Source organism: Perna viridis, chromosome 9 (genome assembly GCF_037379345.1).
Source record: "Perna viridis isolate PV_CMFRI_1.1 ecotype Kerala chromosome 9, ASM3737934v1, whole genome shotgun sequence".
NCBI classification, from domain to species: domain Eukaryota; kingdom Metazoa; phylum Mollusca; class Bivalvia; order Mytilida; family Mytilidae; genus Perna; species Perna viridis.
In genome coordinates this window covers 35,660,609-35,675,217 of record NC_142453.1, presented here as the reverse complement: position 1 = coordinate 35,675,217, position 14,609 = coordinate 35,660,609, and the positions used below count along the sequence as shown (strand labels likewise).

The following is a 14,609-nucleotide window of genomic DNA, read 5'->3' as shown; positions in this document are numbered from 1 at the left end:
CTGCAAATTTACTTTCAACATACATTCCTGACAATATGCACATCCCATTATGGTAATCTAGTTTAACACTATTTTTGCCGACAACGTATCAGACGAAGTTTTGCTGAAAAATAAGTTGAAATAGCCGTCAGTTCTACAAATTTTTGCCAAAACAGAACTTCCTGACAATATATATACTCGGCCCAGTATGGGATTTAAACATCCCATTAAGTTTAATAACAATCCTGCAAGTCGTTGAGGAGGAGTTTCGGGTCAAGTTTTGCTTAAAAACACACAAAGTCAACAGCCGTAATTTCTACATTTTCAGTCCAAACATTAATTCCCGACTCTGTGCATTTACATTATATCCCATGAGATACAAGCTACTTAGAAAATTATGTTTGCGAGGGGTGTAACAATGTGCAAAGAAAATAGTTCAGATAGACAGGCGGACACAGGGTGAAACTTATAACCACCCCTCCCCCACCCCCCCCCCAAAAAAAATCAAACCGAATCAACTTCCGTTTGCGGAAGCAGCCGTAAAAATGTTTTTCTTATTTAAAAGATTTTCTTAATGTTATTTTAGTTTAACGGATATTTCAGTAGTACCCAAATCTATATCAGGAAATAAATTGTTTCACAAAGCACAGCTTAATATAACCGCTATAAACAGAGGAACCATAATTCAATCTTGCGAATAAGACGATTAGGGCATGATTTATGTACGTTTTAATTTATCTTGAGCTACTATATCAGAAAACCGATAGTAATCCACTGTTTATGCATTTGTAAAACGTATAATCAGTTTATTTATGTTTTAACAAGGGAATGACTGTTAAGAACTGATTTTTAGGTGGGATTTTTTCCGAGGGGCCGGGTTTAATCAACGTGCTGTTAGCACTGGGGCAACCATTTTGCTGTACCGGCTAGCTGCAGCCTGCCTGTGGTGTGAGGGGGGTTTCCACGTCATTCACTCAAGACCCACGAATGGCATTGACTTGACATTTTTCACCCCGGTGGAGTTGTCTCCGACATGGTCACCATATCCATTCTCATTATGTTTGACCAAAATCAAATTGGCTTCTTATTCCTATATTGTTCAAGATGTATCAAATCAACCACAGGCACTTAAAGGCCCAATGTTTAGAAATCCATTCCCTCTTACCAACTTGGCCCAGGTAATCAACCAGAAATTCAGTAATCATTTGTTTCTGGTCCTAATTTCCTTATCAGCTCGAGTCACAACCCCCAAAATTAATCCAAAATTTGAGATTTTCTTTTTATGGTAAGGCACACTGTTGTACAATTAAGAGAGATCCATTTACTTTTACTGCAATTTTCTGGTGCTCGTTCCTGGTCATAAATTCCATATTGATATGTCAAACCCAAAATTCAATCCCACTATACCTTTAGTGATGTTACATCTCGTCAGCAGGGTCTGATATTAAGTTATCCTATATATGGCCCAGGATAAGTAATATTGACATTTTGGGCAATCTAAAGTATCATCATTCTTGCCCAAATAGAGAAGCAAATTTCCAGTATTTTTTAACATCCCTTCTTCTTTCAAGTGCAGATAAGTGATTTTTTTTAAATTTGCCCACACAAAAGGGTTTAATTACAATCATGAACAATTCTTCACACAATTTTTTAAGCCACAAACAGGAATTCGAGCATATTTCTCCTTGGTATTGGGACACAAATTCAGCCCTCAAATAAGGGTTGGAAAATAACTTGTCTCATGAAAACCAAGTGTTTACAGACAATGAAGGCAGAACCATACCATTACATGACCACACACTTAGTTTATTTAGTTGTATAAAAAAATCAATGAACCAAATACAAGACTACGAGCAACAAAATACACAGTTACTAGGACTAACTATAATACAACTAAAGCCACTGGGTATGAACTTTCACCTCTCAGGTAAATCTTCAGAATGATTCTGACCTTTGACCAAAGAACAATTGACATAATTCCTTAAGTTCTAACATATGGTAATATGGTTTTCAAGTAATATATGCAACCAAGAAAAAATATACAGGTTTTATTATTCAATAATCACAGTTAAAAAATAAAAACAATTCATTCATATACTTCTACAAATTTCCTGTAAAATAAGATGAATTATTATTAAAAAAACAAGCACTATTACCAAAATTAGGATAAGATTAATTTGGCATAAACAAAAGGTATCGATAGGATATTCATGAAGAAAAATTTAAAACTTTCAAGGGTAAAATTAGAAAAAAAATCCTTATTTTCAAAACTTTTACCAAAATGAATATTTTACCCATGATCCTTGTGCTATCCATGATGGTAATTCCATGATAGTACTCCTTTCCAGATTTGCCTAAATTTCCTTTAATTTTTATCTCTTTCCTTTTATCCAAAGAGGATTTTCCTTTCCATTTTTTTCCAAAGAGCCAGCAATTTTCCATTATTAGACTGATTTTCCCCAAAAATGCAACGATCCAAAAATTTATCCTGATCCTGATCCTAGAAATCCAAAAAGCCAGCAATTAGGAAATTCCTGACTGAAAGGGCAATATCCTATCCATGTATCCTATCCTCAAATATCCTGATAGATCTATCCTCTTTTCTCAGATAATCCAAGCTAAGATTTTCCCAGGATGTGCTTTTCCTAACCATAAGGATGCAAGTGCAGTTTCACACATAGATGAAATTAAAATAATGTTCAACTTGAATATACCCATAGAATAGATAAAATAATTTAAAAAGGAAGAATTAAGATTTTGAATGGCAGACAGTTTTGAATTACAGGTATCAAATATGAGAATCTGGCTTAAAAGAACTATGTGTGAAAATGCATGGGCGGGCAACTCCAAAGTAAACTGATTCAGGACGGAAGAGGCACATCCAACTCCATGATCCGAGAGAAGAGATTGCTGCTCCTTCCTAGTGACCTTTAGAAGCAACAAAAATACAATTGTTAATACATGTAAACTTTTAATTTAATTATCTGCACTGGAAACATTAAAATCAATTCATGCTCCTACATGTAACTCTAATTACATATTTAATAATTGTGTGACTTTCTTACATATAATCAGGAGTAATATATTGATGTTACTTTACCAAGTAAAACATTATTTCCTACTTGTACTCTACAAAATCTTACCTTTATTATATATGATGTGAAAAAATACAAAGTAATGATTAGGCTGAAGTAAATGATTATGGTAAATTGATAAAAAAAAATAATCAATATATAATAAAATTCAAGAATAGTGATGTTTATGAAGATAAACATGATGTACAACAATAAAACTTATTGAAATACGATAAACCAAAGGCAGATTCTGGTGTTTTCACAGGAAGTCTACATATCAAATGTTGCTCAGAATCACTTGTTAAAATAATGCAATCTGGCTATTGAAATGTCCGTCAAATATGCATAATATATGTAAATGAATTTTCCCAAATTTATTCATATAACACTGAAGATTTTTGTAAAACTTCCATTTGATAGGACAGTTTGGTTTATAATATAACAATCATACACAAGTCTGACCCACTGAAAAAATACATATTGCAAAGTTTTACAAATTCAACATTTATGACTATATACAAAATGAAGTATTTCTGTTTTTGACTACAATTGTCACATGATAAAAACAAACATGATAAGATATGCCATGAATATCATGCATACCATTGTTTTGTCCCATGAGAAATGGTGATGCATCAACACAGGATTATCTCCCTGGACTGGTAATCTGTTTATCTGAAAATGAAAATAAAGTTCTGAGTTTATAGCATGACATGGTTTAGAAGTTAAGAGAACTTTTTCTATCAACACTGCTTGCAGCTTCAATGTTTTTCGTAATGTGAAATAAATTTTATATTACTTCTATTTTTATAGTAACTTCAAATGAAGAGCTTGCCATCTAAATACTTATCTTGAAAACTAAAAAAGGTAGACACTAAATTATGCCACATAAAATTGGCCAAGAAATAAACTAATCATAAAGCTTAAGATACATGTAATGCTTGTTTTTAAAACTGAAAAAAAAAAAAGAAAAAACAACAACAAAGAATAACCTTTTTTCACCAATAGAGTTGTTTCTTCTTGTAGCATAATGTCAATTACCTTAAGGAAGGTAACTGGCAATTGAAATGATTTTTACTTTCTTTTGTGCAGTTAAAAACCCATGTCAGTTCATTAGCCAAAGACCATTAAATCAAGGTAAGACCAACTCTATCCCCTGAACTTCACTACTTTACTAACTATAAAGAATGCCAGATATGTGAATATCTAGACTAGATTGCACAGAGTACTAATCATGCCTACTTTAAAAAGTAATTATAATAATACGGACTATAAACAAATTGACAGCCTTTCAAAATGTGCAACCCAGTCCTGAAAAGAAAGAAGTATAGTAAAATAAAGTTTCCCATCTTCATCATTTATGCAGCCAAATAAATATAAAAGAGCCACTGGCTGAAAGTTGTCTACCAATTTCTGCAGTCCTAGGATTTTGAAGATGAGCGAGAGCGTGGAGGTGGTGAATACCGTGGCGATGCCCTTGATCTTCTTGGTGACATGCTCCTGCTACGAGATCTTGATCTTCCTCCTCCGCCGCCGCCGCCTCCACCTCCTCGGTAGTCCTCCTTCACACGGACATAAGAAACTTCTCCCTATAAATAGTAAAAATAAAACTTTCATATTTATACAACAGATGTCTTACAATGTAAAACCTTGCTTAGATTGATTTTTTATACCTAAAGAGAAATATTATGTGTTTCTGGTAACCTGCAAAAACGTATCAGTAGGTTTGACCTTTCTCTGTAATAGACTTGTTTTTGTGGGGACACTGACTTTCTAAAGTTTCCATAATCACTTTCATCATTATAACTGAAGGAAATATCGTAATCATATTGAAAATAAATACATCTGCTTACTTCAATTAGTATTATTTCTCTGACATGCAAAATATCAACTCAACTGCCACATTGTATATTTAAAACTTGCAACTAACAAGTTTTTAGTAATTTGTAAATGTGTTAAAATGAAATAAATACACTCTTACACTTTACGAGTAATTAACTGATGGTTCCTCATGATATAAGTTTGTCTGCAACATGACATTGGTTGTATAGATGTATGAATTTTCAGCTGTTTATGGCAATGTTAAAAAAATCTAAGAAAGTAACATTTAAACAGATGACATTACCCTGATGTCCGGAAAATAAGTGTATTCATAGTAAATACATCTCATTATCTAGGATGTAATGATAGAGAGACAAATCATTAACAATTTACCTCATGGGATCTGAACTTAGAATCGTCCAATTTTCTAACAGCATATCTCATGTCCTCTTTCCTAAGAAATTCTACAACACCAGTACCATCTTTGTAAACATCAGCATAACACACGTCACCAGCTTCCCTCATATGATCCTTCAAGTCCTGCCAACTTCCAGATGGAGGTAGACCTGACATAAAATACATAAATGATATGCTACTTACTCATTTCACGCTATTACTTAAGACTTTTAAATAGCAAACGCAGTATATCAGTTATTTCCCCAGGCCCTTTAAGCGCTGTGCTTTACAAGATGTATACAATATTTTTGATGGGCAGATACATTTGTACCCCTTTCCAAGTTTTTCGTTACATTTTCAAAATGTTTTGAATGTGTATTTCAAGTCATTTGTAAACATTTGGACCCTTTTTACAATATATTTTTGCCTAGGTAAATACATCAGAAGCCACGCCACATTTGATCTCATTGTGACTAATCAGTTACGGTTATTAGTTGGAGAATCACATTTGTATTATATCCTTGGTATGACTGGATGTCGGCATCTTATTGATATAATGTGTTTTGATAATGGTTTTATTGGTAGGTGAAATGATCTTGATAAAAAGCTGCAGCTGAGATGTGCAATGTTGTCAATCAATCTTTGGTTTATGTAATTTGACAGTTAAATTTAAAAAGGTCTGTGTCATTTACAAGCCAGATAAAATGATAATTATAGGCAAGATGTTTACATTCACATACTTTTATTTTTATTTTATTTTTGGCTAAAATAGAGTCGGCAGTCCAGTAAAACAGATTATAAAAAAAACTATTTTCTGATATGAACCAATCAAAACTGACAATGGTAAAAAATCACTAAACCCTGGACAAAAGCATGTGGCTATTTATAATAATTGCACAATCATATTATGTTTTCAACATTAAGAAGATGATTCACCTGATAAAATTCACTAACAATATTTATTCCATCAGATACTTCCAAAACACTTTGAAAAGAAAAAAGGAAATGGCCGTCTTTTATTTACATTGATGCGACATAAATGAACAATGATAAAATTGAGTATCCGTGATTTATTTCGATTATAACTAGACAGTTTGCGTGCTTTTTGCATAACTGTGTCACTGAAGGTAACCTTATACTCCGGGTCATTTGTTTACATTGCCATGTTGTGTAACAAGAGCACAAGTTTTTTGGCAGAAAATTAGTTAAGAAATAGATCCTAAAATCCCCCAAGTCTAAAAATAGTACAACAGGTGTGAGGAAATTTTTTTGGGGGGTAAATAATGATATGGGGTAAACTACATATGAACATAATATTTAAAAACAAAACAACTAGTGTGCCAACTTTAAATAACAAGAATAAGATTTATGTTTTTTCCTGGTATAACTCCACACTACTTTCTGAAAATTTTGGGAAACATGAATATTAAGACCAGAGCAGTCTTTTACATGTACCTGATTAAATAATATTCTAAATATATAGATATATTGAAAGTTACTAAGACTAGAAAAAGAGTTTACTAGAGATTGCTCTTAATCAAATGAATATCACATTCAAATGAGCTATTGAGGCCCCAAAACAAATGAGAAATTGTAATTTCCAAGGGTCTGCTGTCAGCAAAAATTTGAAGAACACTGGGCACGTATGAATTAGAGGAAATATTTATGAAGAATTACTTATCATAATTTGATAGAATACCTTTAATTTTTCTGTTAATTTAAAAGGGAAAAATCAAAAATGGTATTAAGTTATAATTACTGCAAAAGAAGAAAAAATGTAAAATATCTACCTTCAAATAATTCATGTAAACATATAAACGGCGATGTACAAATGTACATTTTTAATACACTGATCAATCTCTATATAATACATGAAATACAAAGACAGTGGCAAGTTTTGATACGAGACATGTTAACGTTTTGCACTATCTGAAAATCCTGGGGAGTATCCTGACACAAAACACAGATACCAAAACTGGGAGTAAATATTCAGTATAAAGAACCAAAATTGCAAAAATAAACATAAATAAAAAAAAGAAGGTAAATTTCAGTATGAAGCAGAAAGAAATACCTTACAGCATAAAGGAAACTGTCAATGAATAAGAAATAGAGGAAATGTTTAAACATGTAAATCATCAATATACATGTATTCATAGCTCTAGTCTAGTACACCCATCTCACATTTAATACCCATGCCATGTGAAAATTACACCTGAGAAAGCAACATCTGTAAGTTATGCATGTTGACTGGAAAGTAATTTTTTTGCCACATAATAACAGGAGTCAGATGTTTCTTCTATTAATTTTCAACATATAACTCTCACTGCGAGACTAGAGATTTCATACCTGATACTAAAACTCTGTACTCTGATCTCCTTGAGGGGGGACCACCTCTCCCACCCCCTCCAAAACCTCCACCTCGACCGCCATATCCTCCACTACCACGGAAACCACCACCACCACCTCCTCTGAAACCTCCACCACCACCACCACCACCACCACCCCCACTCCCACTACCACCACGGGGGAATTCTACTCGGAGGGTGTAGCCATCATAGTTGTATCCATCTCTCTGAATAACTGCATCTTCTGCATCACTGAAATGACATTACATAATATATTAAAAAATTAATTACATTAATGGAACATTAAGAGATACCTCACCATGTTGTGGGGAAACAAGGGGATGATAAAATGTTCAAAACTTGAAAGCTACATTTTTTATTTTTCTGAAAATTTAACCTGCATTATACAACACTAAGCAGTTATGCAAATTTATTTAAAAAAAAAAACACTGATTCTTACTCTCAAGTTGTCATCTAGATTCCATCTGGGGTGGGGGGAAGGAGGGATCAACACGCAAATTTATAAAGGGCATCTATTATTAAATCCAGGATTAGAAAAGGGTATGGTAATTTTTTTCCAAACCACACTTTTTGCCGCAATGTTTGATTTTTAGGGTACATTGATTTGTTTAAAAATTGTTATACAGTTTAAAAAATCAAAGACACATCTAAATTAAAACCTCTTTATTTGAACTAAAACTTAATTTGAGAAAGCTACATACCTGCCAACTTTTGAAAATCCCCAAGGAGGTTTTTACATGGGACGTCGTGTGAATTGACATTTTCAGGGCCTTTTTCAGTTGAACAATATGTGCATGCACTATAACAGATTGACGTTTGCAAGCCCCCAATTTTGTGTTGGATTCCTCCAAACTTATTTAAAATTCCTAAGTTTTTTTTCCAATTCAAAAAAAATAAATGAGATAACTTTTATATACATTCAAATTCATTTTTACTATGGGTATTTGAAAATTCATACATTGAATTCATGTTTCCTTCTTTCAATTTATGTCATTTGAAGGGGAGTTGGTATTCATGTTGTGAATTTGAAGTTCAACAGTTCAGTAAGTGTTTTGGGACCTTAAAAAGTCTCAAGTGGAATTTGTAACAGCATGATGCTGTATAGTTTCTTCAGTGCAGATTTAGGGAAACTTGGGCAACTTACTTTTCATCAAATGCATACCATGAGGTGCAGTATATGAGGAAATGTAACAGATATTCAAGAATGTTGATACTGAACTTCCAAAATCATCACTATTTGAAAGGAATAGTATTTCTTTTAACTATTGCAAACAAAACTTTTGGAAAAAAAAATGCTTTGTAGAAATTACAGGAAATGTGTAGACTGCAGAGGAAGTAACTCATTTTGTATAAAGGAGTCAGTACGGATAAGCCCTAATGGTCATAAGTGAAACAAGGTTAATCAAAGAACTATGATCAGTAGATTTTTATCCTCCAAGTGATGACCTTCCTTAATTTTGATAGCAGATACTGAACTCGCATTGGTGTTTGCTATAGCGCTATTACTGTGATAATGGGTCTCCACACCGGAGAACGATTTAAAAACAATAAAATGCAAATCGGCGACAGATAGCGCCACACTTTCTGATTTATTTTTTTTCTGATGCCATAAAAAAGTCGGGGGGGGGGGGGGGCACAAACAGGGGTTGGTCGGGTTACCAGAACACATTTTTTTTAGACCTCATTTTCTCCATGAAAGTGACTAATGCTTTCATAGACTTAGGACAAACCCTGAAGATGGACAATATCAGATTCTTATATTTTATTTTCAGTTTGTGAAATAAAACGACTTTGTAACCACAGACTAACATATTTTTGTCATACGACCTCAATATCATTATGCTAATGGTAAAAATGGAATTTGGACTTAGAGCCGAACGAGAATTTGCAAACCCCGCAAAAGTAGGGAGGTCAGTCAAAATATGAAGTATATAGAAAATGTACAAGTTTATATTAGTTTGAAAGAGCCCAAGAAATGTAACTTACTGGTGCAAAAATTTTTAAAATCGGTCAAGGGGTTCAAAAGTTATTACAATTTAAAGTTCAAAATTTTGGTCATTTTTCTTGCGAAGGCAAAAATGTCACATTTTGGGCACTTCTGTGGCCCACATAAGTCAAACAGGTAAAGAAATTCATACATTGTGTCTTAATCATTTAAATAAAGCCATTTCATACTTTGATTTAAGCCATTCAGGAAACTTGTATCTTAGATACAAAGAAAATTACACTTTTTTAAAATTGGCAAAAAAACACTTTGGACTTAGTTTTTTTTTGCTATGTGTCAACAGCATCGTGAATTAAAGTGCCATTTTTGGATATTCATATTTGGAAATTGGAAGGTAGTAGAAATCTGATATTTTGCTGTTCTTTCAAGAGTAATCCATTAAACAGAAATAAATAAACAAATATTATGTCAAAACCTCTGATTTGTTTTTCATTGGAATCAGAAACACTGCGGCAGACCCCCTTTTTTTTAAATGCGTTTTTTCAACAAAAAAATACATTTTTGCTTACTAAGAATTCAAAAAAAATATTTAATTTTTTCTGTCACTTGTTTTGTGTGGCAATAAAGTTGCTTGACTTGAAAAATCATGTTTTTCAGCTCAAAAAAATTTTTTGAGGTCGAAAATTTACATTTTAGGGTAAATTTTAGAGCTATTTTCAGTGGAAAAAATGGCGAAAGGTCAGACAAAAAAAGACATTTTGAATTTAAAAGCAGTTTTTAGCACATGACAGTTATTGTTATTGTGATTAAATATGTAAAAACACATTTTTATCAAGAAATAATTGAATTATATTTAAAAACCAACAAGCAAATGTTGAAAAATGGGGGTAAATCGAACATTTTTGAAAATTTCAGATTTAAAAAAAAAACCGCATATTTATGCTTATATTTATCAAAATATCAACCTACCATATACTTATGTGGTACCATTTTAAAGCTTAGAATCTAAGCTATCACATGAAGATACTTTCATCTTATTTTGCTATAAAATGTTTAATGTGGATGAAAATTTGTTAGGCCTATACCTTAAATGAAGCCAGACGATAATCAAAATAAACATACATTTTTCCCGCAAAAAGTGGCAAAATAATATTATATCAAGGTCTGGTCAATTCTAAGATTCCTAATGTAGTCTTGTAATGTTTTCTTGTTTAAATAGGGTCTTTTAACATAATAATAATCTCATTATTATGTTAAAATTGAATAAAATTTCAAAAACAAATGCTGTTTTCCCAAGAAATTGAGAAAATTTTTATGAATACATTGACTTGAACCAATGCGCATCCTTTCACTATGGAACTTTGAAGCCCTAGCTGTTTCCTCATGTGTACTATTATGTACATTAAATGATAATAAACAAAATATCATCATTTGATTAAGTTTAATGAACTTTTCGAAGTTTCCATTTCAGGCCAGAAGGGTTTCTTCACCAGGATCTACTATGTCTGCCAAATCTACAAAAGAGATTATGTACATAAGGACATTACACCTATTAACATCATTTACCTTATCAATTTACTTACAATTAGTTTACTTTCTATTAAATCATAATCTGGTTTGCTAACAATCCGAAAAAATGTAAAACTTTATTTGATGTTGGTTGCTCACAAAGCGGTTGACAAAAGATGTGGCGAGGAGTTAAAAACACCAAACTTCCTTTTCCAGAATAATTATCTTCATTTCAAAACAAGAAGATTGTTTTATAAGGTTATATTAATGTTATGTTAAATAACTTAATATGAATAATTTCGCTGCGTGATCTGTCTGGTTCTTCTATCAAGTGTTGAACTCTCTTACCAATCAGGTTATCGGGTTCAGGTGTGTCTGGAACTACCCTACTTACTGTACCCCACATGGTCCTACCTCAGACTCAGTCCATATTCGTCTCATAGCATAGCCCACTATGCTGCTCAGGCCATCTGAAATAAACAAGTAGTGGACTTCAATGAATATGTACTGTGAGGCAGTTTTAAAGCAGAGTCTAAACACAAAACTAATCGACAGTTCTTGTAAGTAATATATGATTCAAATGTAAATGCTTATTTGTTACCATAATCAAAAGACTCAAAAGTTTTATTATTAAAATAAATAAAGCTACTAAACTAAATCAAAGTATAAAAACTAACTTACCATGAATTCGAAACATCTCCAGAACTCAACAAAATGAAACTAAAATGATGAAAAACAAACAGAAAATAAAACTAAATCATAATAAAATTTACATCAGTGTTTACTTTTTATATGACAAAATAAAATAAATATTTAGGCAGCCTGTTTACTAATACTTTCTTCTGAAATAAATCAATAATTAGAAGAAAAAACAATAGTACAAGTATGTTTCATATACATACAACAAAAGATTGGTATTATGAGTCAATCAATGTGATCCTAAAAAGGCCAAAAAAATATTAAACCATAATTAATTAAAATTTAATGATAAATAATGTATATTACTAGGATTTTAAACCTTTTCCAAGCAATTGTACATGTATATGAATATTAAATAAGTAGAGCATCTACAATCCTCTAAAAAATGAATATGTAAGTTAGCTGTTAAAAATTGTACAGTATGAATATATAAAGTAAACTTAAGAAGATGCAGTTAAAATGAATATAAAGAAGGTTTATGCTTAAACATGTGAGTTTCATATAAATTGGGCACTACATATAAATTAAAATTGAATTATCAAGGAAATTAAATGCAATATGTGCAAATTCTCCCAACCAATAGAAAAAAGCTAGGTAAAATACAGAGACTTCCGATAATATAGGAAAGTCGATAAAGTCCGAAAGATTTTGAATGGATTGCAATCAAACGTTGGGAGAATTTACCTCATTACATATTCATCGTTTAATAAAAATGTTATGGAAACATATTCCAACTAATGCTAAATGAGAGTAATCTTTTTTAAATCAGCTCATGCAGAATCAAACGAAAATCAGACCTTCCAAGAAGGTGAATATAGTTTTTAAGCTTGCAGATGATAAAAGGTCATTCTAGAATTTGACCTTACGGAAACAGGGCGATTAGGCTTATATTAGACATAATTTAGGTACTTACCGTAAGTGATTGGCCTCCATGGCCTAGGTCCATCGTTGTCTGCACCACCAGTCAAAAATCCGTCCAGAAAACAGTCGGTAAAAGGCATTTATCCACGAGTGTTCGAAAATCTTAACAGAAGCTATGGCGGATCAGTAACATCCGGTTAGCAAGAACGATAACCGGTCCCGCTTTAATTTTTGTGAAAACCACGCCCTGACCACCCTAATATCCAATCGATTCCGCAAGCTATTATTGTTTTTCTTCTGAAACCAGGGTTACGGATGAACGCAGAAAGGATTAAATTTTCGGAATCCGACTGTCAGTGCATTCCGGGTACGCAAAAACTATTTTTTTTCAACATGTTTTTCCTTAAAATTACGTAAAAAATATGTTTTGTAACCAAAAAATTAGCCTGACAACCGGATTATCAAAATTGAAGATATTTCCAAAAATTTAAGCCATAAATGAAGAAAATCGATCCAGTAATAGCTTGCGGAATGAATTTTGAAATAGGTATGATCTTTGACACATAGTTTTTCAGGCGGCCATTTTTCTCAAAGTATCGTCACTTCAAACGTTTGTACCAAATGACCATCAACTCCAATAACAATGAAAGTTGTATATTTAGAAAGAGAAATGTCTCATCTTCAATTACATATATTTTTTATTGTCATGCAATGGATTTTTAACCATTTTCTAACGTGTTAAAGTTGACTCAAAATTGAGAATTTTGCTCTCGCAAGAATATCGATAAACGCACTACCGACCTCCCTAGCAAAAGCTAAGCTAAAGGCAGCTTAGTTTTAAAATCATTCAAAAAATACAACCGCTTTCAAAAATAAGCATTTTCTCCAATGATTTTGCCATGCACATGAAAACCCAAAATGTACAAGTATATTTTCAAAGGAATCTACCGTGGATCTTCAAATTCGACGAAAGCAAACGGTGGTCCTCTCCTTGTTTTCAAGTCTACGAAGTTTATACGACCATATTTATAGAATAAATCCTCGATATCTCTTGCACGTATGTCGGGTGGAAGATTTCCAACATATATTCTAGAATCAGTGGGTGATCTTCCGTATGACATATCTACAGTCTGTTCAACAACCGACAACTTCCAACAACGTGGGAAAATGGCGTCAAAAGCGTCTTTTTTTTAAAACGAGACTACAAGGTAAATCAATAAATTTATCTGAAAACCAAAGTGTTATTGTTTAAAAACATAAACTTACAAAATATTAAATATTTAATTTCAAGGCTTTCAGGCGCGTAGCTGAGGCCAAATTGAAGTGTAGACAAAATTACGACAGGGGGTCTGGGGGCCTCTTAAGCCCCCCCCCCCCAACAGGTTCAGGGGGCGAAGCCCCCTCCGAAGCTCCACGGAGATAGCGTTTTAGAGCATCATTTATACCTCTCCTGGATGTATTTTATCTAAAAAAAAAGGGCAAAATTAAGTGTAGGCAAAAGCTTTTTTGCCTAACGGCAGCTACGCGCCTGGCTTTTGATGGGGAAGGCAGTCTTGCTCCTACAACGTTCTAACTACATTTAATAATATTTTATTCAATTCAGCTACAATATGTGATCAAGTTAAAACAAACAAAAAACACGACTTTTTCAATATTTTGATGATTTTGACTTAGCCCAGAGTTTGAATTGTTCTCCATCATTCGTTTTAAGTCCCTTTTTCAGCATCAAGACACTTTAAGATCGATGCATATTTAACTCCTGACAAGGCCAACTTTATATTTTGTGGGAAAGAGTAATCAAGGGAACCAAGGTTATAGCGGTAATCAAAGGAATGTAATCCAGGGTCAAAGACCAGACATGGAAAACAGACACACACAACATAGAACATAAAGCAACTAAAATCATACATAGAAAGTAACAAAAGCAAATGAGCAACTCGGACTCCACTAAAAACTGGG

The 14,609-nt window shown here is 32.8% G+C and overlaps 1 protein-coding gene and 1 long non-coding RNA gene across 8 annotated transcripts; both read right to left on the bottom strand.

Annotated features, from left to right (window-relative positions):
• Nucleotides 1-2,012: 2,012 nt before the first annotated feature.
• Nucleotides 2,013-13,849, bottom strand: LOC148608004 (serine/arginine-rich splicing factor 1-like). Of its 4 annotated transcripts, none has more exons than XR_015914926.1 (6): nucleotides 13,599-13,849; nucleotides 7,617-7,867; nucleotides 5,268-5,440; nucleotides 4,461-4,642; nucleotides 3,657-3,728; nucleotides 2,013-2,907 (listed from the first exon to the last, which is right to left on the bottom strand). XR_015914926.1 is itself a non-coding variant. In XM_088543846.1 (5 exons), the coding sequence occupies exons 1-4, from the start codon at nucleotides 13,769-13,771 to the stop codon at nucleotides 4,475-4,477; spliced, it is 765 nt and encodes a 254-aa protein (XP_088399972.1). In that variant the 5' UTR covers nucleotides 13,772-13,849; the 3' UTR covers nucleotides 2,013-3,728; nucleotides 4,461-4,474. The 4 variants fall into 4 exon arrangements, 2 of the variants coding, with proteins under 2 accessions (XP_088399972.1, XP_088399973.1); XR_015914927.1 differs by having other exon boundaries at nucleotides 4,518-4,642; XM_088543846.1 differs by having other exon boundaries at nucleotides 2,013-3,728.
• LOC148608005 (uncharacterized) lies at nucleotides 10,063-13,467 on the bottom strand. 4 transcript variants are annotated; one of them, XR_015914931.1, is made up of 4 exons: nucleotides 12,703-13,467; nucleotides 11,772-11,810; nucleotides 11,505-11,560; nucleotides 10,063-11,095 (listed from the first exon to the last, which is right to left on the bottom strand). It is a non-coding gene; the product is annotated as an uncharacterized LOC148608005 (long non-coding RNA). The 4 variants fall into 4 exon arrangements; XR_015914930.1 differs by having other exon boundaries at nucleotides 10,063-11,560; XR_015914929.1 differs by lacking the exon at nucleotides 11,772-11,810 and having other exon boundaries at nucleotides 11,439-11,560.
• Nucleotides 13,850-14,609: the final 760 nt, after the last annotated feature.